Source organism: Alligator mississippiensis, chromosome 1 (genome assembly GCF_030867095.1).
Source record: "Alligator mississippiensis isolate rAllMis1 chromosome 1, rAllMis1, whole genome shotgun sequence".
NCBI lineage: Eukaryota > Metazoa > Chordata > Crocodylia > Alligatoridae > Alligator > Alligator mississippiensis.
This window is the reverse complement of record NC_081824.1, coordinates 60,701,373-60,724,926: the sequence shown is the minus strand read 5'-3', so window position 1 is coordinate 60,724,926 and position 23,554 is coordinate 60,701,373. Positions and strand designations below refer to the sequence as shown.

At 43.8% G+C, this 23,554-nt stretch overlaps 1 protein-coding gene across 5 annotated transcripts in view; it reads right to left on the bottom strand.

The window, feature by feature from the left end:
• Nucleotides 1-23,554, bottom strand: part of COL19A1 (collagen type XIX alpha 1 chain) — a 393,720-nt gene that overhangs the window by 148,882 nt on the left and 221,284 nt on the right. For all 5 annotated transcript variants that reach the window (XM_059730850.1, XM_019496735.2, XM_059730868.1 and 2 more), the window contains one exon: nucleotides 7,658-7,711. In XM_059730850.1, the coding sequence (XP_059586833.1) occupies nucleotides 7,658-7,711 (54 nt within the window). The remainder of the gene's footprint in view (nucleotides 1-7,657; nucleotides 7,712-23,554) is intronic.

The window sequence follows — 23,554 nt, the reverse complement described above, 5'->3', positions numbered from 1 at the left end:
ATCTGAAGTCAGGCAAAAGGCAGAACAGTGTAGTACTTGAGAGACTATCTTGTTCAGAGAGGCACAAGCTTTTGTGGGCAACAGACTACTTTGCCAGATACTATGGATAGTCCATTTATAAGTAGGATATTGCCTACATGGCTAAGTACAGGCAGTCAAAAAGCCAAGGCTCAATTGATTTAGTCTTTGCAGGTTAGTCTAAGCTGCACATATTAAATTGAAACAGAAGTGAACAGACATTTACCTTTGATTCAGGCAATGCAGCCATGTGCCTTCAGTGGCTCAGGCCAGAAGCCAGGGGGCACTACAGCACAGCTCTCTGGCTGTGCGTTCACTTCCTCTTCCTGCCCCACAGTCTCTGGGATTTGCCATCTAGAATTAGAGCAGTAGGACTATGCAGGATGGTTCATCACTTCTTCCTGATTCCAGGTGCCTCTGGGATTTGTAGTCCATAGTTGCAGCCAGCAGTAAGTTTCAGCAGGGGAAGGGGTATTTAACCCTGCTCCCTGGCTCCAAACTCCAGCCAGGTTTTGCCTGGGGGGCAGTCCCCTCCTGTAGACTGAGCTGCATCCCCATCTGGGCTTGCCCCTCTCCCCTTGTCAGCCATCCCTCACTGCTCCAGCTAGGGAGCACAGGGGCAGGGCTAGCCCTGTTCTCTAGCGCAGACAGCACAGCCCAGACTAGGGCTAGAAAGCATGCTGGGATGCTGGTGGGACTGTGATTTAACTTGAAACAGGAAGGGGTTTGGGACAGAAATTTCATAAACCAGTTTAACCCAAATCAGTTAAATCTGACACTACATTCAAACAGGTTTATCTTAAACCAGTTTCAGCCATTGTGGAACTGGTCTATGTGCATTGAGCTTCTGTTCTGTTATAGGTTTAAACCAGTTTCTGATCACTTAAACTGGTTTATATGTAACTTCTGTCCCTAGCCCAAAAGTTCATGCCTCTCTGAACAGGTTAGTCTCTTAAGGTATCATCCTTCCCTGCCTTCTGCCATTACAGAGTAATATGACTTTACTCAGTGGTAAAAGGAAAAAAAACCCACACAACATAAAGCCTTACATTGGTGTAAGTCACTCCACTGCAGGATAAAGTTGCTCCTTTGAAAGGAGAAGTAACTGCATGACTCCTTCCAAAGTCAATTACATTCAAGAGTAGGCATTCTGATCAATGCAAACTGTTTCTCCCACCACAGCAGTGGCCAGGCACTAAAATAGCACTCACTGCCAGCAGTTTTCAGGTTCTGTATCTGTTCCTTCTTACAGAATAAATATACTACAGAGAAAATCTGTGGTAAATTATTCCATAGTAGCATGCTGTGTGCATTCATACCCATAAAAAAATTTACAGAAATTTGGAGATATAGACCAACATTTTTTTTAGCTTTGAAGCAATCTGGGTTTTGTACCATGACAGTTGGATATGTTGAACAGACATCAGTTTCAGAGTAGTTCCAGTGAAGTCAACAGAACTGGGACTTCCAGAGGAGATGAAGCCAACTCATTATGAAAAGGCAGGTAAAACCTTTTCGTCTCTTTAACCCAAGAGTCCAAATGATTGAGAAATATCCTACAATCTTCACTTGCAACAGCTTCATATAAGAGAAAACAGGTATGTCCAGACTGTATGAACAGCAAACACATGTGATTTTAGATGGATTTCTGTACCTGTCTATGTTTGATATGAATCTAGTGCGGTATCACTATCAGCGGTAATGTGATACTGCCAGGTCAAAATGGGACTAGCAGTCTGGAGTTATTAGTAAGTGATTACCTGGAACTGCTAACCTTTCACAGGATTTAACAGATTTTTAAACATAAATTGTCATCCCATTATTTTGACTGAATAAAATGATAATTGCCATAAGTCAAATATGATTGGTTGGTTTCCCCAGCAAAATTGTTATGATAGCACATTTCTCTCACAAATACAATTGTATTGTATGTTATTTAGCACTTTTCCTTTTCAGGGTTTTTTTTTGGCAGACATTAGCTAGCTAATCCTCACAATGGCCCCACATCCAAAAAATCAGACAAGAAAATACAGGGTTTTTTTCACTTATGAAGCTTGCAAAAATGTTAGAAGCAATCAATATATCCATGCAGACTATAATTCTGCAGATCTAAGGCAGACAAAGAATTTCTTGAAATTAAAGAGTTTTGCCTGACTAAGAATTGCAGGGTTGGACCACTATAGGATTAAGCTGATAGCATATATAAATCGAAAAATCATTCCCCACTTTCCATAAACACCACTTTAAATGTCCAAAGAAAATTCTTGCTGGCACAAGCCTGAAAACAGAATATTTTTACACAAAGAATTTACACTTTTCTAGCATCTCTTTCTGTGTTGCCAATTTCTGCATTTATTTATATTAGCAGACACTGCAGGATAAAGCTCTTATCAGTTTAATTGTGTAATAAAATCATAATCCTGTGCTTAGGACCTAGTAATGTTTTGCTATGGTAATGATTACTTTCATATCACAAATTCAGCATTTTGACTTTAACAAAGAATCAAGGAGAAGAAGAAAACATTTGAGAGAGAGAGACGGTATCTCTTTTCAACGGAAATATGTCAGGTGCAAAACAAGCAGGAAAAATATTAATACATATGAAGAATAAATTGTTTTAGTTTAAGAATCAGACCATTTGTAAAGTTTTCCCCGATAATAAAGCTATGCTGTAATTAACTGGAGCCTACAGTTGTCTGTGCCTAAAAGAGGGGAAATGAAGAAAGAAGACAGTAGAGGGAGCTGCTGTTCTATTTAAGTAGTTCCCTGAATTCATGCTTTTCAGCATAAATTGTTACGCATTGAAGTATGACAAGTAGAAGCACACAGCTTGGCTCTCTAGTATTGATATAATGGAAGAATACTAGAAAAACAATATAAGACAGCAAGGACCAAATTTCAGGATTCTGCACCAGAACGAGATAACAGTACATTTACAACTCTGTGCTGTTTACTAAACCTTTAAAAAATCTGCAAGGGAAAGGGGACTATGATATGAGTGAGGTAGGATGACAGAAACCTTTTTTTTTTTTATAACCCATTAATAAAAATTCTAATTGACTCACTGGCCCAGGATTTGGCCCAAGGAGAATAGTGAAGCATAATGAAAGACATGAAAAAGGCTGCATAGAAAATGGCTCATTACTGAATATTCCTTCTACAAAACGTCATGGTTTACCTCTCTGACAGACAAATTTTAACTGAAGTTTTATTATAAGGAGGACACTACAGAATTTAAGCTCTGAATAAATTAGCTTTAATTAGCTTTTAATTAGCTTTAATTAGCTTTTAATAAATTAAACTAGCAACAGATGATAGGATGAGAAATGTCATGTAAGTTATTATGTCCAGTTCAAATGGGCGTGCAGAGGGAGACTAAAGTGGTCTAATTTACACTTTTTCTGGATACCAGTAACACTTTCTGGGACTTAGCCTACTTACCAGTATAGTCCCCACACATCACCAAATTTTTGGTCTTACTAGCCTGTTCCCTTGCAGTAATTTATGACAGTCTTTACACTAAACTCCCTGATGATCAGGGACCCTGGTTTTCCCTGATAAAAAAATCACAAATTCTTTGATAAAAAAAATTGCAAATGCTCTGATCATACCTGCCCCCCCTGCAAAAAAATCCATGATTAAAATGGAAAGCTCCCCACAGCCCACCTGGTGCCCCTCACTCCCCCCTGGCCCTGCTTGTTGCCCTCACTCCCCTCCCCCCCCCGGCCCCCTGGCTCTGTTTGTGCCCCTTGCTTCCCCCCTCCAAAGCCCCCCCAGCCCTGCTTGTGCCCCTCACTCCTTCCCTAAAGCTCCCACAGCCCTGCTTGTGCCCCTCACTTCCCCCCCCAAGCCCCCCAGCCCTGCTTGTACCCCTTACTCCCCCCACAGCCCCCCCAGCCTTGCTTGTGCTCCTCACTTTCTCTCCCAAGCTCCCCCAGCCCTGCTTGTACCCCTTACTCCCCCCCACAACCTCCCTGGCCCTGCTTGTGCCCCTCACCTTCCCCTCACAGCCCCCCATCCTTGCTCATGCCCCTCACTCCCCCTCCAAACCCCACCAACCCCTGCTGGTCCCTCAGCCCTGCCATGGGGCTATGGGGCCAGATCTGGGTGTGGGGCTTGGGGTCCCACCTTACCCTGCTGGAAGCGCGTGCTGTGGAAGGGAGCTGGCCCCCTCACCCTGCATACAAGCCACCTGCAGCCCCGTCCCACTCTCCGCCGGGGCCTTGTGGCTGTGTATTGCAGCCCCGGGTCTCAAGCCCCACACACTGCCCGGCTGGACAGCTGCCCCAGCCCAAGCCCTCCCCAACTGCCTCCCTCCTTATGGGGGCTTCTATCCCCTCTGTCACTTACCTGTGAGAGCTGTTCTCCAGGCTGCCTGGCAGCCATGTGCATAGATACATGTACACAGTGCCCCCTGCATGACTGCCCTTCTCCTGCTCCCTCCCAGCCCCTTGCAGGCTGGAACTCTGCCAGCCTTCAGAGGGCTCATTGCCAAATTGCAAAATATGTGGGTTTCTCTGCTAAAATAAGAAATCTATGTTTTACTCTGGTAAGGGGGGAAATCTGTGTTTTACTCTGTTTTTCCATAGTAAATGGAATACCTGGATCTCTGTTGATGATTTAGCCACATTTTTTAATCTACCCGCACAGAAATCTGTAATGTAATGTAGCTTTACACAAGCACAAAAACTGAAGGATGTATTGAGCCTAAAACCTACACATTTTATTTTACTTGTTTTTTGTTTGTTTGTTTAAATGACAATGTTTGGCATTTGTGCCCAGAAAGGTGCTATTTTCAACTCTAATCTTTTTATTCTTGTTTGGGTCCCTTCAGTAGGTAATGTGTCTTTATTGCAGGGAATCCCTAGTTCAACAAGCTTTAAAGTGCCCCCACTGCCATTTTGAAACACGGGGATGCTGAATACACATGACTCCGAGGCTGCTGGATTCTGCTCAATTAATCGAGTCTGCTTTGATGCATGCTAATTAGCACGCATTGGAACAGAGGTCTGTCACATGTATAGGTGCTCAATATTTGTAATAGTTGTTTTGTCCTTAGATGAGTGCAGGGGCCACCCACTTCAGTTTATTCATCCTGCTGTGCAAACTGTCTATCACTGTATCTAGAAAGAAGAATAAAACAGGCTTCTCTATAGTTAAGGCTGAAGCTTAGGCTGTTTGAATGTTTTGAAATATAAATTACTGACTTATTCCACTGCAAACTAAAAATTAATCATACTGCACTAGCCTGAAATTTGCATCTTTAATCAACATAAGTTTATTTTATCTAGAAATAACATTTACATCTTAATAACTTTTATGTATTTCTGTGGGATGGTATTTTTACAATATGACATGCAGGGTACAATATTACATGTCTGATCAAATCTTATTCTATCAAAAAGTATAATAATTCCTGATCTGAAGAGCCCTATATACCAGACTCACGATGGAGTTCAAATCCCAAATCATGTATCTCTAATAAGACAAAAAACAAAAACTCTTAGATCTGAGTTAAAACCTTTAGGGCTGCACATTATAAATCCTTTCATATTGTTATGTATTTCTTAATCTTTTTAATTCTTCAGTAAACTCATTTGATGTACAGTTCAGTGCTCATTCTAGAATTGGGTATAATCCTCTCCACCATTCAGACTGTTGGCAAGCTCATCACAGAATCCTTCATCTTTCAAATTACCCCTCTGAGAAAGAAATTATCCCATCTTAAACACAGCATCATACATTTTGTAAACAGAATGAATGCACAATATTCAAAGTTAGCATAGATTCATAGATTCATAGATGTTAGGGTCGGAAGGGACCTCAATAGATCATCGAGTCCGACCCCCTGCATAAGCAGGAAAGAGTGCTGGGTCTAGATGACCCCAGCTAGATACTCATCTAACCTCCTCTTGAAGACCCCCAGGGTAGGGGAGAGCACCACCTCCCTCGGGAGCCCGTTCCAGACCCTGGCCACTCGAACTGTGAAGAAGTTCTTCCTAATGTCCAATCTAAATCTGCTCTCTGCTAGCTTGTGGCCATTGTTTCTTGTAACCCCCGTGGGGGCCTTGGTGAATAAATCCTCACCAATTCCCTTCTGTGCCCCCGTGATGAACTTATAGGCAGCCACAAGGTCGCCTCTCAACCTTCTCTTGCGGAGGCTGAAAAGGTCCAGTTTCTCTAGTCTCTCCTCGTAGGGCTTGGTCTGCAGGCCCTTGACCATACGAGTTGCCCTTCTCTGGACCCTCTCCAGGTTATCCGCATCCTTCCTGAAGTGTGGCACCCAGAATTGCATGCAGTACTCCAACTGCGGTCTGACCAGCGCCCGATAGAGGGGAAGTATCACCTCCTTGGACCTATTCGTCATGCATCTGCTGATGCACGATAAAGTGCCATTGGCTTTTTTGATGGCTTTGTCACACTGCCGGCTCATGTTCATCTTTGAGTCCACTAGGACTCCAAGATCCCATTCCACCTCTGTGCCACTCAGCAGGTCATTCCCTAGGCTGTAGGTGTGCTGGACATTTTTCCTCCCTAGGTGCAGCACTTTGCATTTCTCCTTGTTGAACTGCATCCTGTTGTTTTCTGCCCACTTGTCCAACCTATGAAGCTGTTTCCTGCCAGTGTGTCCACTTCGGTGGACACTTCTCCCCGGTGTCCACTTCTCCCCATAGCTTTGTGTCATCTGCAAACTTGGACAGAATACATTTGACTCCCTTGTCCAAGTCACTGATGAAGACATTAAAGAGTATCGGTCCAAGGACCGAGCCCTGCGGGACCCCACTGCCCACACCCTTCCAGGTCGAGACCGACCCATCCACCACGACTCTCTGGGTGTGGCCCTGTAGCCAGTTCACCACCCACCGGACTGTGTAGTCATCCACGTCATAGCCTCTTAACTTGTTCACCAGTATGGGGTGGGATACCGTATCGAAGGCCTTCCTGAAGTCTAAGTATACAACATCCACCCCTCCTCCTGTGTCCAGGCGTTTCATAAACTGGTCATAGAAAGAGACTAGATTGGTCAGGCATGATCTGCCCGCCACAAACCCATGCTGGTTTCCCCTCAGCATAATTTGCCCTGCCGGGCTCTCACAAATGTGAGCCTTGATAATTTTTTCAAAGACTTTACCAAGGATGGAGGTGAGACTGACGGCCTATAGTTGCCCGGGTCCTCCTTCCTCCCCTTTTTGAAAATGGGGACCACGTTAGCCCTTTTCCAGTCCTCCGGGACTTGGCCCGTGCGCCACAAGCGTTCGAATATTCCCACCAGTGGCTCTGCAATGATGTTGGCCAGTGCCTTCAGCATCCTCGGATGGAGCTCATCCGGGCCTGCCGACTTAAAGGCATCCAGTTCTTCCAAATGACTCTGCACCATCTCAGGATCTACATGTGGAAGTCTGGCGCATAAATGGCCTGTCCTTCTTTAAGTAACTAGACAATTTCTGTTTCCTTCCCTGCAGTTTGGATCTTGGTTTTTTTTCTTTCCTCTACTGTATTTCTTCATATAGCATCTTTTATTTATGATTCCAATTCTTTACCTTTGTTTTATCAAACTCTCCATTGGTAACCTATTACAAAAAATTTAACAACTACAGCACTTCTAAACAGGTTCCCACTTTCCCTGCTGGCTACTCACAGGGGGTCCTGGTGGACCTGGTTTACCAGCAAGTCCTGGTTTGCCTCGCCTTCCCTGGAAATAAAACAAGAACACAAACATTCATAAACATTACAGCTGAGGATTGATTTGGAATAAAGCAATTTGTTTAAAAGAAAGATTGATTGCAGTGTTTATTAACAAAAAGATCAAAACCTATTCAAATTGGAAATACTTTGTACCTTTTAATGCAGCATCAATTAATTTTAACAGCTTTAAGACAGTTCTAAATAATTATGGCAAACAAAATATTTGCATCACCAATTATTTATTTGTACATTTTTTATCTGTTTCAAGATTGAGAATATATTGATAGGGCAGTAATATGCTACAAACCCAGCAACTTTGATGTCCAAATAAATTACATTTTATCTGACGATGGTTCTAAGCTCTGGGAGGTAAAACTGTAATACAGTTGTCACTTTACGCTACATAATAATTATATAGGCTGAATGTAGCTCATTTAACATATGTCCAGCACTCTATTTCCCCAGGCTCATTTTCAGCTGTGTCACTAGTGAGCTGAAATATGTGTTTCTTACCTATTGATCTCGATTACCCAAGTCATCTGTCACCTACTCAGATTCACAACCAGCTAAACCTTGATACCAAGAACTAAGCAATTATATGAGAATGCAAGACCAGGACAGTGGACTAAAATCTTCCAGTGGTTAAATGTCACTACTAATATCACTTCAAATGTATGTATTTAAGATACGCCCTCAAATTGTTAAGTTAACATTTCAATGTTTAACTTTGTAAAGGGAAATAGAAACCTGATATACATGAACATCTTTGTCGCATTAAAACAGACTGATCAAAAGTATTAGAAATATCCATGAAGTCTGATTTCTTGTTTTTCTCCCCACAGTTCTAATACAAGAAAGGAATGTTGTGCTAGAAAATGAAATAATGACAGTGACCCATTATGCTGTATCTTACTTTAGTGTGTCACTTGCTATGCTTTCAATGTGAATATTAAACTTGATCAGCCTAACTGAGATTTATGCTACAAATATGGAATGATAGTATTGAAGATTTTGTTTTATTGCACCTTTATTCAAAGGGTTTAGTTGTGTTTCATGTGTTTAACTATGTGCTGCTTCAAAAGTAGTAAGGATGCATAGGAGAAACGTAGAGAATAACTTGACCTGTGACAACTGTTTTTTTAAGTAGGATTGCTTTGTTGAATTTCCTGATGTTTTATGCACTTAGTTAGGGTAAGGAGGAAAGCCATAACAAGTTATATTCATAGAAATACACACACTGTTGCTTGAGTTATTATCATTCTATGTATGAAACAGGTGTTTTACCATGTACATGGAGAGTATCCAGTCATACAAATATGCAACTGGGGCATGTTCCAATGTCCACTGAAGTCAAAAGGAGTGTTTCTATTGACTTCAAAGACCCAGGATAGGCCCCGAGTGAACAACTGCATTAATCTGATTCATTGGAAGTAATTTGCAAGTTTAAATCTTGATTGTGAAAAGTAAATTTGGAACAAATTATTGGAAACAACAAGCAATAATAATTAATGTCAAGTTGCAGTGGCAAAAAATACACAATTGTTTTTATAAAATCATACTTGCCCATGAATACACACTGATCGCATAAGCAAATGGTACAAATTTCTAATTTATTCATGGGTCCAATTTATTTGCAAGTACTCACTTGAACCAAATGAACTGACTTATGTGTGTCTTTGGCTGTGGTTATACATAAGCTTGTTTCACTTGAGGAGCAATTTAGGAATATGTCTTGAAACCTTCAAAAAAGTTTACAATGAACATACCTATGACCAAACTGGGGTGTTGGTGTTACCATCCGGTTGCCCTTTGCCCCCCCAAATTCTCTCTACTATTCTGCTGTTTCACCAATGAAAAAAAGCTGAGATTAGAACCAGGGTCAATGTATTGGTTCAGTAAACCTCAGCTCCACCTGTCTCAATCCAGGCCTTCTCAGCTCCAGCAGAGGAGATCTGCCAGCTCAAGAGTCATACACTATCCAGTTATTATAGGTCCTCAGCCCTTGCTCAGTGTGTATTTGTCAACTGCTCTGAAATCACACTTAGGACAGACAATCAGTAAGGAATAAGAAAGAAGTATTACACAATCAAGGAAAATCTCTCAGAAACAGTTACCATATGTTGTAACAGGCAAAGATACGAGAAAGTTTTTCTCAGCCAGAATGGCGGACCTCCTGGACAGAACTTTAAACTGAGATTGTCAAGGGATGGGCCATTAACCACCAACACAAGCACAAGAAATGGCAACCTCAAAACCCAGGGTACAATAGGAAGCCGTCTCCAACACCAGCCAACAGACATGTTATTCCACCGCTTACCAGAAAGCCTAGGGTCTCCACTGGCAAGCTTAGTTGCCTGTACGCTAATGCCAGAAGCATGGGAAACAGACAGGAGGAACTGGCCCTCATACTAACCAACAAGCAGTACCATCTTATAGGGATCATAGACACCTGGTGGGACCCCACCTATGACTGGACCACAGGCATAGGGGGATACACCCTGTACCGGAGGGATTGTATTGGGAAGAAGGGCAGAGGAGTTGCTCTCTGTGTAAAGGAACATTACAGCTCCCTTCAGGCGAAAATTGGATGCAACAAAGAGCAACTTGAGACCCTCTGGGTCATTATACAGGCAGAGCGCGGGGAAGGGGACTTGATCGTAGGAGTTTATTACAGACTTCCAAGCCAAAAGGAACAGCTCAACCGGTAATTCTCTAGAGAAGTGGCAGAGGCTGCATGCTCGCAGAGCATGGTCATCATAGGTGACTTCAACTACCCAGACGTCTTGTAGGATGAGCACTCAGTTAGATCCAATTGCTCACAAAGCTTCCTCACTTGCATTGAAGAGCTCTATCTAACTCAGAAAGTCTACAAGTTGACTGGGGCAAGGCAATTCTAGACTTGGTTCTGGCCAAAAGGGACCATCTAGTGAGCAACCTGCAGATTGAAAGGAAACTGGGCGATAATGACCATGAGATGATCACTTTCTCCATCCACCATAGGCCAGGGAAATCAGCCCGTAGGGTTGAAATCCCCGATTTTAGGAAAGCTGATTTCCACAAACTCAAGAGATTGGTTGGTGAGGCCCTGCTGGACCATGGTCCAATGAGGAAGGAAATATAAGAAGAGTGGTCTTTCCTCAAGGAAGCAATCCTAAAAGCTCAAAGAACATCTATTCCCTCTCACAAGAAAGGCAGCAAAAGAGCTAGGAGACCCCCTTGTTTCAACAGGGGAGCCAGAGACCTCCTGAAATTAAAGTGAGAATCCTACAAGTGATAAAAATCAGGAGCAACTACCAAAGAGGAATATTCAGCAGCTGCCTGCACCTGAAGGGAGCAGATCAGGACAGCAAAAGCACTAACCAAGCATAAATTGGCAACTAGAATCAAGGGCAGCAAAAAGTCCTTCTTTAGATACATAGGAAGTCACAAAAGGAACCAGGGAAACATAGGAGCCCTGATAAATGAAATGGGATGGCTGTTAACCGACAACCAGGACAAAACCAAACTCCTAAATCAATAGTTCACTTCGGTATTCCACCAGTCCAAGGGTATTAGACAGGATACAGGATGACCATGGTAGGGGTGACCACCCTCCCATAGTTGACAGATTTTGTGGGTGAGCACCTACAAAGGCTAACTATGTATAAGTCACCTCAACTGGACAAACTACACCCTAGAGTGCAAAAGAAATGGTCAATGTCATCGCACAACTGATGGCAAAGTTATTTAAAGATTCGTGGTGCTTGGTAGAGGTCTCAGAAGACTCAAAAAAAGCCAATGTGATACTGATCTTTAAGAAAGGGAGATGGGAGGACCCAGGAAACTACAGGCCAATCACTTGGACCTCAATCCCAGGTAAAATCCTGGAGAAAATCATCAAAGAAATCATCACACACAGGCTAACTGAAGACAGTATTCTGAAAGATAGCCAACATGGCTTTGTCGCAGGCAGGTTGTGCCAGACCAACCTCATTTCCTTCTATGATCAGGTTACTCACCACCTGGATAAAGAAAATGAGGTTGATGTCATATACTTGGATTTCAAAAAGGCCTTTGACCTGGTCTCCCACAATGTCCTCATGGTCAAATTGGGAAAATATGGCCTCAACTACTTAATAGTCTTGTTGCTAGGTAACTTAATTTATGGTAGGACCCAAAGGGTACTGATAGATGGAACTGAGTCATCATGGTGGAGGATGTCCAGTGGTATCCCTTAGGGGTCAGTACTTGAATCGGTACTCTTTAGCATGCTCATTAATTAATTGGATTCAGGTATTACAAACTATCTGTCAAAGTTCACTGACATAACCAAGCTATGGGAAAGTGCTGTCACACTCAAAGACAGGCTGGCAATACAGGCTGACTTGGACAGGCTTGTGAAGTGGGCAGACCTCAGCCTGATGTCATTTAATGCAATGAAATGTTAAGTGCTCCATCTGGGGAGAAATAACCCACAACGCACTTAGAGGCTCGGCAGTGCTCTGCTTGCCAGTATGACAACTGTATGAGACCTGGATATCATGATTGACAACAAAATGAACATGAGCTTCCAATGTGATGCCATAGCTGGAAGAGCTAACCAAAGACTGGCATGCATCCACCGAGGCATCTCGAGTGGGCAAAGGATGTCATCCTCCTACTTTACTCAGCCTTGGTGAGACCGCAACTGGAGTACTGCGTCCAGTTTTGGGCCCTGCACTTCAAGAAGGATGTGAAATGGTGGCCACATATAAGTTTATCAGGGTTGCTCATCAGGATCTGGGGGAACGTCTGTTCACCAGAGCGCCCCAAGGGATGACAAGATCGAATGGTCACAAACTCCACCGCGACCGATTCAGGCTGGACATAAGGAAGAACTTCTTTACTGTCCGAGCCCCCAAGGTTTGGAATAGACTGCTGCCGGAGGCAGTTCAAGCACCCACTTTGAACACCTTCAAGACACATTTGGGTGCTTATCTTGCTGGGATCCTATGATCCCTGCTGACTTCCTGCCCCTGGGGCAGGGGGCTGGACTTGATGATCCTCTGGGGTCCCTTCCAACCCAAATGTCTATGAAATCTACAAAAAAGCTCAAGAGACTCCAGAGGAGGGCCACATGCAAGATTAGAGGCCTGAAGACCAAGACATATGAAGAGAGGCTGAGGGACCTGGGATTGTTCAGCCCGGAGAAGAGAAGATTCAGGAGGACTTGGCTGAAGCCTATAAGTATATCAGGGATGTACATCAGGGTCTGGAAGAGCATCAGTTCACCAAGGCCCCTCAGGGGAGGACAAGAAATAATGGGCACAAGCTGATTGAGGATTGCTTCAGACTAGACATAAGGAAACACTTCTTTACAAGCCGAGTGCTGAGGGTTTGGAACAGGCTGCTCCAGAAGTGGTACAGTCATGCACCCTGGCAATCTTCAAAAAATGTCTTGATGCCCATCTTGACACCCAGTCTTTTCTGTCCATATGCAGGGGGGTTGGACCCGATGATTTGTAAGGTCCCTTCCAGCCCCTAACAACTATGAAACTGAAATATCCATAAAGTAATAGATTATGATCTTACATTGCACTTTCACTAAAATGCAGCTTTAATCTCTGACCAGAAACTTGTCTTCAGCAGCTTCCCTTGTTAGGCTGCATCCACACAAGCAGGTGTGTGCATTTGCAGCAGCACAATTTTGCACTGCAACTTTGTGCTGCAGTGCACACCCCTGCCTGTGCACTTTGCAGCAGGACACATTGTCGCACTGCTCCATGTGCTGCAGGGTTGAGGCGAGGAGCAGGCTGGGGCACAGGGTGCCTTAGTGTGGGGTTAGTCGGCAGTCAGCCTGGACGCGGCATGTGGAGACGTGGAAGCAGGCAATCCAGGGTGCTTTCCTGACTCTATGCACTGTAGAGCTCCCACACTGAGACACACTGCACCCTAGCCAGCTGCTCCCCACCTGGCTGAGGCACAGGATGCTTCGAGATGGGGTAGCAGGCAGCTCCGAGCTGGCTGCTACCCTGTGTCTGTGTGCCTGAGAGCGGGGGTTCTGCGCCAGAGTCCCCATGCTGAGGCACCCTACACCCCAGGCAGCTGTAGTGGGGTCTACAGCATGATCTCAGGATCAGGCCTGAGACTGAAGGCAGAGTATTTTTTTGGTGAGGAATGTGCCCCCGCAGGTAGTTGGGTTTTGTTGTCTTTGATAGATCTGACTCCTCAGGTACCTCTGCACTTTTACCTGTGCTGCTACATCCCTCTTCCCCCCCTCCCCCCAGCCTGTCCTTCACCCCATGATGCCTCCATTTCCATTTTCACTGACTTGCTTTCTTGCCTGCATTGCATGCCAGGCCAGCCTCTGGCTTCTTTACTATTCCTTCCATCTAGGACCAGAAGACACACCAACTGCATGTACTTCCTCAGCCTGACAAAGTGTTTTTCAAACCAAAAGCTTCCTAGGATATATTTTTCTATTTCATTATTTTCATAATAAACATATAAATATAAAAACACAAGATAAGCCATCACAGCTTGACAGCTGGCAGGCTTTGTGGCTGCAGCAACCCCTAGCAGGCCTGCAGTTTTCATCCCCCTGTGCCTTAACACACACACAGTATCACCTATGTCATGAGTTTTGCTTGACTGGGATGTTATAGTTGGAGGTGGTCCTGCTTTGAGTAGGGGGTTGGACTAGTTGACCTCCTGAAGTCCCTTCCAACCCAAATTGTCTATGATTCTGTGACACCCTCTTGGCTGACAATGGCCATCTCAAATGCAAGTTCCTAGAGATTACCTCCCTTCTAAACAGGCCTTTTTTCCTCTGAGGTATAAAACACCTTTGTCTGTCCTGATACCTAATCAGCAATTACTTCACTGGCTAATGTCAGTCATGTTATAAAATACAAAAGTACATTCACATCACGTATCAGGGCTCATACAAATATAAAAATGATCAGACTGAACACAGCTTGACATGAGCTACAAATAGAGACTAAACATTAGGTTAGTTAGTAAATCTAATTCAGGAACTTTTCTATGCATGAATCCCCAGCACCAATCTTGCTTCTCTGTGGGTTCACGACAATACCTTTAGACACTAGACACTTAATCAAACAAACACTTCTCTAGCATCACATAATTGGGTGCTGTTCCCTGCTCCCAGGACTGTGTCTGTATTTTATCCAAGGACTATTTAATGAAAAATATAGAAATGGCCATGGGAATGAAGACTGGGACCCAAGTGAATGCTTTAAGCACTTATCTATAGTCATCATATAATTTTTAATCCCCCCCTTTGAATCTTTCCTGCAGTTATAAAATGTCAATAGGTGGGACAGAGAGTACTCTATCCTATACATTTCTGCCAACACTTGGTAGTTAGGGCACTACCTTGAGAGATAAAAGATGTGGGTTGGTACCCTTAAGACTAAAGAGGGAACTGGGAATTGAACTAGGACTTTCTTGGGACAGTACTTCAACCATTAGGCTAATATATAAAATATGGTCATGCCACATCATTTTGTGAGGGACCTGATCCTACCAGTGAAGCATGCTCTGAGAGTGTTCACCACACTGAACTTTTCTGGGGACTGATAAAGAAGGATGCTTAGTTTTGGATCCCAACTGGCTGGAATATACTAGATCATGGGTGGGCAAAATAGTGGATCTGTCTGTCAGCTGGACTCCATTTCCCACTTCTGCCCACATGACTTTGGCTGGTTTCCATGGAGACCCCAGCAGCAGTCATGCTGTGATAGCATGGGGCTGAGGTTTCCAAGGAGACTGGTGCCAGCAACACTGGCAGGGCATGTGGCAGGGAAGGGAGCTGCTCTGGGGCTGGGCTGGCATCTTGCAACGATGACAGCATGGTCTGGAGCCAAGGCAGAGCTGTAATATGCAGCCTGCATGTTCCATGTAGGGGTGTTCAGGCAGCAGATTGCAGCTCTGCCCCAACTCCAGACCAAACTGTCACCACTGCAAGGAGCTGAGGCAGAGCCGCAATCCACTGCCTGCGTGTCCCTGTCCAGATCACGCAAGCTGAAGATTGTGGCTCTGCCCTGGCTCTGGACCACAATGTCACTGCTGCAAGATCCCAGCCCAGCCTCAAAGCAGCTCCCTGCCCTGCCACATGCCCTGCCAGCACTCCTGGGGCCAGTCTCCACAGAAACCTCAGCCCCATGCTATCATAGCACAGATGCTGGGGTCTTCATGGAAACCGGCCCCAGCCACGCTGGCTGGGGCTCCTGGGAAATGGAGTACACTGCCAGCTGGATCTGGCCCGTGGGCTGGACTTTGCCTACCCCTCTGCTATATGTTGAGCTGTTCCATATGGTCAATACTGGGACAGAGGTGCCACTCCAGTACCTTTACATTTGTCTACAGCTGAGTGGGCATTTTTAGGATCATACTTTTGATCTCAGATTCTATATTAAGCCTAAATGTCACTTTAGCAGACAAACTTCTTTTTGGATTTGGCCTTCGGTGCCAAAACTGATGTCTGGATTCATATTTTTCAAAAGTTCAAAGGCAGTAAGCTATATGAGATTTTGAGGCATATCTCTGCTGAGAAAGAGTAAATATAAGCTAACATTTGCTATATTTATTTGAGAAATAGTAAAATTATGCTAGAAGATATCATTCCAAAAATATCTTTACAAGGAAATGACTGATGTAGACTGAAATATGATGGTCTAAATACAAAACTACTATAAAATGATTCATCTTTTTAAATAGCCTCTTGGGGTTCTTAGGATCAGCATACCATTGACTCCTTTAAAACACTTTCCTTTTCCTGTTTGGTTGTATTTAGGCTGTATTGAGGATGACACTTCAAATCAGAATAGTCTAAACAGGGAGTATCAAGGAAGTGTCAAAGGAAGGAAGGCAGGGTTTTGATTGGCATACACAACTGTGAATTAGGTGTTAATTACACAGGAAAACATTATAGAATATTTTAGAAACTAATTTTTTCTTTTTTTACAACATGAGCTAAAATATAATTTATGATAGATGTTGGAAAGTTAAATTGAGAGTGGGTGGCAAATCAATTACATGAAAAAGGAGGAAGGAAATCATTTTTTGTGTCATTCATTAGTCAGTGGATCACTTGTTCACTGAAACACAAAATATATTTTCTTCTATCATTTATTCAAGAATTATTTTAACAGACATCAGTATCTGTTTGATGCACAAGTACTTTTGGGTATGCATATATCTGTAGCATACTTAAAAAGAAACACATTGTTAAAGTATTAAAAGGCAATGAAAACAGCAGCATAAAGGAATATGTTCGAAGAACACAAATTTCTGTCTCTAGCATGCTTAATTTTTTCAAATCTTTTTCATTTTTCTCCCTTTTTTATAATTGATATAAAAGATTTAAATTATTTTTACAGAATTAATAAAAGCAAGCAGATGCCTGCATAATATATTTTTCTTTAATCAAATTGTGTTGTGTTTTGTAATAAGCAAACAATTAAAAAGAATGGTGTGTACCACTTTTCTCAGCATTAAATAACTACAAATGTAGACACCAAATTCATAAAAGAAATGGTAGTACTAAGTCTCTTGTACTGTACATTCACCACAGGTATTTTACTAAAATACTTGCCAAAATTTATTTCTGAAAGTAGCAGCCACACCTGGAGGAAAGAAAATCAGTCTTTTTCCACCAATAGATGCAATCCTGTTCTTAAGCTCTTGTGCTACACTATTTAAATCCCTCTAAGAACACTGGAAAGCACAACTTCAGCTGTTCTGCCTTTGGGATTCAGGATTACAAGGCATTAGGGTGAGGTAATATAGGGATGCAGTGTTCCCCAGCTACTCTTTGACCTTTTCTCTCATTCCTTCACAGCACTGATGGGCAGAGAAGTAATTATTAAATGGAAGAAAGGCTCATTACTGGGGGAAATAGATAACTATAAAAAGATGGCCTCTTTCTTGATTTAGCATAAATAAAAGAATAATACAGGCTTTACCACAAGCAGAGCAGACCAGGAATCAGATTGTGACACAGATGTCTGCATGGTGCAATGCAGTGCTGTGGAGAAATACTTGAGTTAGCTTCGAATGAGTTGGCTATTGGAAGTAGCATAGCTACGCTGGCACAGTGCTCTGACTGGGTCAATAAACCCTCCTTTTCAAAGCTAATTAACCCATACGAAGAGCTGCACTAATGCATTGTGCTGCACAGACAGTCTGAGAGTTTCAATCTGTCTACAAGTCCCCCTTCACATCAGGAGGGAAGGCACAGAAACACCCTTAGAATCTTATTCATTGTGTAGATATAGCCCAATGGGAGACCCATGGTGCCGTGTACTCCCCACCCAGGCAGGGGAGCATCCAGAGGAGCTGCAATGGTGCAATCACACTACCCTTCAGACAGCACTGCAGGAGCAACAACCAGGGACTTTTTTCAAATCCCCCCCAAAAGTAGTGTTCCCTCCGTCCTTGGCACCCCGCCTTCCCTCCATGCACAGTGATTTTTCCCTTTCCCTCCCCTCCCCTTCTCTGCCCACTGCTGCTGCGCTCCCTAGCAAGGGGCAGAGGAAGCTCTAGAGCCACTCTGCCCCACTCCAGCTTTGCTCTGTAGGGAGCCAGGCTCAGCCCCAGGCAGCAGCAGCAGGCAGCTTCTTCCTTCCTGCCTGGTCTCTGGAGGTTTTCCTTGCCAGCTAAGGAGGAGGTGCAGGGAGAGGGAACCCACTTGCTACTGTGCCTGGCTGAGTCTAGTGCTTCATAAAGCCCAGGTAGAGTGGGGTAGGAGTGGCTGGCTCAATGGCAGCAGTAGGCAGGTTCCCCCTTCCTGCACCCTGAGGTGAAGGGGGGAATGGAATAGGAAGGAAGGTGCCAGTGAGTATGGAAAGGAAGGGAGGGGATTTTGATGGAGAAAGGAGATTGTTAGCTGATTTGGTAATCAGTTAACCATCTTTTTACATCCCCTCTCCAGTAAAAGGTCCCTGGGTGCTGCTCCCACACAGGGTCTGGCCACCCTCATGGTATAAGGCTGGAGGGCAGGGAAAGCAGCCACTTCTGCAGTACCAGTCACTGTTCCCACACTCCCTTTCAAAATCCGGAATCTGCCCATGCACACAGGTGTGTGCAGGGGGGATTAGGCAACCCTTAGAAGTTGGTCTTCCCCACACTACTGCCCATGATACAGATACCTGGTATAGGGGAATAACAGGGTGCTTTTCTGCCTCCTGATTTCCCTCCCAGGTAGTATAAACAGGTTACAGCTGAATCCACAGTGAAAAGTAAAACTGCTAACTCATTGTAAAGCACAATGTTTTATAATTATATTATCCATAAATACTGTATTTAGAGAAAAAATCCATGATTTTCATTGAGAAGTTAAGCTCATGTTGGTGTGAATATTGAGGTTATAAAAGAGCTCAAATTAGAAAATGGAAAAAAAAAACTTTAGTAACCATAAATTTATTATAACTAAGATGAAAAATCAATACTACATAAACTAAAATAAAAGAAAGGGAGGCATGATACTAATTAACTATTTGAAAGTACCCGGATCAATTTCTATTAAATGAAATAACCAAATAATTCAAAAATTAACTTCAGTAAATTACTGCTGGAATCCCAGTGGTGCTGCCTTGCATTTTTGTTAGCAATAAATATTATGGAAATTTTCTAGGCAGTGTCTACCTGAGGTTTATATCCCTATCCCCATTTATTCCTGGAATGTTTTCCCTGAATTAACTTTTATACCACTTTCCTGTTTTCCTTTAGACCCATTCTTTTGTGATGCTTCCTGGCAATCAGTCAACTAAAACTGTTAGGTCAAAGCCAAACTTAAAAAAAAGGTAAAAACAAAATAAGAATACCCTTCAGAATTCCTAAACTAAGCACAAGGCTAGAGCATGTGGTCTCATGAATTTATTGTTACTTTCCAACTCATTATTTTTGTTTGTCAACATTTTCTTTTTCTTCTTCTCATGTCCTGTCATCATGTTCAAATTTGAGTCTAGAAACAGAAGCAAACTATTGCTTGATCTGGAGCCTTAGCAAGGTTCTGCTTGGTCAAAGTTTGTCAAAGTAATGTTTTTTCTTAAATTAGATTGGAAGCACTTCAAAATAAGGATTGTTTGAACATGGCTAAATATAGCAGCAAGGTGCCCCACCTGGTTGAGCCATAAGCATACCACTACTCACCTACCCCTGGTTATCCAGGACCAGAAATACTTGGTGGAGAGGCTCTGGGATCATCCCGAGTCATCACTGTTGAGCACAGTTGAGACCAAGGTCTCAACAGCAGCTATAGAAAGATACCCCAGAGCATCTTCACTGGAATATTTCTGAGTTTGGAGTATACGCCTCAAAACAGGGGGACTGGGTACACTCAGGAATCACAGCTAGGGGAAGCTGCCAAAATAGGATAGGAACATCCGTTGTCTTTCCACATGCTCATGCAATGCCCTCTGCACTGGGGCTCTGATCCTGATAGGGGATTTGGGCACAGCTCTAGTACTAATGAATAAAATTATTAAATCTGTATTATAACTCTTGATATTATTACAATACCTCTTTGTATTCCATTTTTAGGGATAGAAATCATCAGAAGAAATATGTTGATTAATATCTAGAAAAAAGCTGCAAGATTATTAATTTTTGAAGATGTAGACAAGCAGTATTATGCATAAAATCCTATGTGGCTTATAAGAGGGAATTAATAATTTACAAAACACATATCCAACTATAACAGGAAAAAGTTCTTGAACATGTCAAGATGAATTTTCAAGGGTATTGGCTAATTAGCGGTGTCTGAATAATATGTCATCACATTTTGAAAACAGGAACTGGTCCCTATGGAGAAAGTAGGAAGTTGGGTTTTAAAGTCTTAACTGCTCTTGCTAATATATATATATAATTAAGGAGCAATATGTCTACTGCTGGCATACCTAATGTAACATGCCTGGAGAAGAAAAAAACATAGGTTCAGAGCCACAAAAGGACCTAAGTAGAATTTAGGTATGGAAATCCAAGAATGCAGTCTCAAAATCCCAATCCAACTTCTTAGATATCTGAAAAAGTCTGCAGAGGTCTATCTAGCAAAGATAGGGAAAAATATAGTAAAGATAGGAGTTTACCTAGTAAAGATCCCTAGGTGCTTGAAGTTCTGCTTCTGTGAATGCCCAGGAAATTTCCTTGTGTACTTGCAAGTGCAGAGGGGATAACTCCTCCCCCCCCCCCCCAAGTGTTTGCTGGTGCATGTAGGAAAACCCTTTGCAGGAGATTTTCCTGCATGTCTGCAAGTGCAGGGTTCCCCTGCAGGGGTTCTTCCTCTGTGTTTGCAGGCACATGGTGAAATCCCTCTGCAGGGGATTTTCCCGTATGCTTCTGTAAGCACAGAAGTGGAGGAACTGACATGGGAGGGGAGGTCTGGTCTCCTCCCATGTTTTAGCCTGTGCTCCACAATGCTGCCAGGAATATGTGCAAGGTGCATGCTTGTAAACAGGGAACTTCTGTTTGCAGACACACATTCAAAGTCCCTGTCTTTCATAGATTCATAGATGTTAGGGTGGGAAGGGACCTCAATAGATCATCGAGTCCGACCCCCTGCATAGGCAGGAAAGAGTGCTGGGTTTAGATGACCCCAGCTAGATGCCTATCTAACCTCCTCTTGAAGACTCCCAGGGTAGGGGAGAGCACCACCTCCCTTGGGAGCCCATTCCAGACCTTGGCTACTCTAACTGTGAAGAAGTTCTTCCTAATGTCCAGTCTAAATCTGCTCTCTGCTAGCTTATGGCCATTATTTCTTGTAACCCCAAGGGGTGCCTTGGTGAGTAAAGCCTCACCAATTCCCTTCTGTGCCCCCATTATGAATTTATAGGCAGCCACAAGGTCGCCTCTCAACCTTCTCTTGCGGAGGCTGAAGAGGTCCAGGTGCCCTAGTCTCTCCTCACAGGGCTTGGCCTGCAAGACCTTAACCATATGAGTGGCCTTTCTCTGGACCCTCTCCAGGTTATCTACATCCCTCTTGAAGTGCGGTGCCCAAAATTGCATGCAGTATTCCTACTGCGGTCTACCCAGAGCCCGATAGAGGGGAATTATCACCTCCTTGGTTCTGTTCGTCATGCATCTGCTGATGCACAATAAAGTGTCATTAGCTTTTCTAATGACTTCGTCACACTGACGACTCATGTTCATCTTGGAGTCCACTAGGATTCCAAGATCCCTTTCCGCTTCCGTTCCACCAAGCAGGTCATTTCCTAGGCAGTAGGTATGCTGGACATTTTTCCTCCCTAGGTGCAGCACTTTGCATTTCTCCTTGTTGAATTGCATTCTGTTGTTTTCCGCCCATATGTCCAACCTGTCCACGTCTGCTTGTAGTTGTTCCCTGCCCTCCGGTGTGTCCACTTCTCCCCACAGTTTTGTGTCATCCGCAAACTTGGACAGAGTACACTTCACTCCCTCGTCCAAGTCGCTGATGAAGACATTGAAGAGTATCGGTCCAAGGACCGAGCCGTGCGGGACCCCACTGCCCACACCCTTCCAGGTCGATACCGACCCATCCACTACAACTCTCTGGGTACGACCCTCCAGCCAATTCGCCACACACCGACTGTGTAGTCATCCAAGTCACAGCCTCTTAACTTGTTCACCAGTATGGGGTGGGATACCGTATCGAAGGCCTTCCTGAAGTCTAAGTAAACGACGTCTACCCCTACTCCTGCGTCCAGGTGTTTTGTAACCTGGTCATAAAAAGAGACTAGATTAGTCAGGCATGATCTACCTGCTACGAACCCGTGCTGGTTTCCCCTCAGCATAATTTTTCCTGCCAGGCTCTCGCAAATGTGAGCCTTGATAATTTTTTCAAAGACTTTGCCAAGGATGGAGGTGAGTCTGACTGGCCTATAGTTGCCTGGGTCCTCCTTCCTCCCCTTCTTGAAAATGGGGACCACATTGGCCCTTTTCCAGTCCTCTGGGACTCGGCCCATGCGTGATGAGTGTTCAAATATTCCTGCCAGTGGCTGTGCAATGACGTCAGCCAGTGCCTTCAGTACCCTCAGATGGATCTCATCCGGGCCTGCCGACTTAAACGCATCCAGTTCCTCCAAGTGCCTCTGTACCATCTCAGGGTCTACGCTTAGTAGTCTGGCACCCTGCTGCCGCCTCTCTACAATCCCAGTGAGAGACTTGTCTTGCCCCTCACTTGGGAACACTGAGGCAAAGAACTCATTGAGGAGTTCAGCCTTGTCCCCCCTGTCCGTCACCAGTTGCTTATGCCCATTTAGTTGAGGTCCTATTCCACCCTGGGCCTTCCTTTTACTCCCTATATATCTAAAAAACAATCCTAACCTAATCCTTGGGTAAGCAGGGAAAGCAATGGAGGTGCTCCCAAGGCTTGAGGGGGGCAATCATGCCTGGAAATTCTTGGGGTGTATAGGACCGAGCCCCCTCAAGCCCATGGAGCTTGTGCTCCAAGAAGGCTGGAGAGCCTGGGAAGCTTCATGCAGCCCAAGCTCTTCCATCATAAGGAAACAGATGTGTGCTGCAATAATTTGGCCCAATTTAATATTACCTTCTTGTTGCAACCACAAATTTGTTTGCTTTCATTTTGTGCTGCCATAAAAATGGTGATATCTGTTTCCACCCTGAAGATGTAGGAGATGGGATTATAATGCTCCCAGAACACAAAAGTGTTCCAAGGCCACATTTCTCACCTCTTGGGAGAGTACAGAAAGAACCTATTCTGGGGTATAGAGTAGCTTTCTATGTTTCCTTTCCTATTTGAGATACATCACTTTATACAAAAGAATTCAAGAGTCACTGGTCAGAAAGAGAGAGTGTAACTCGGAATCAAAGTGATTAGGATGATCACACTGGAGAGGGAAAACCTAAGTTCCAAGATTGTCTTATGCATTTT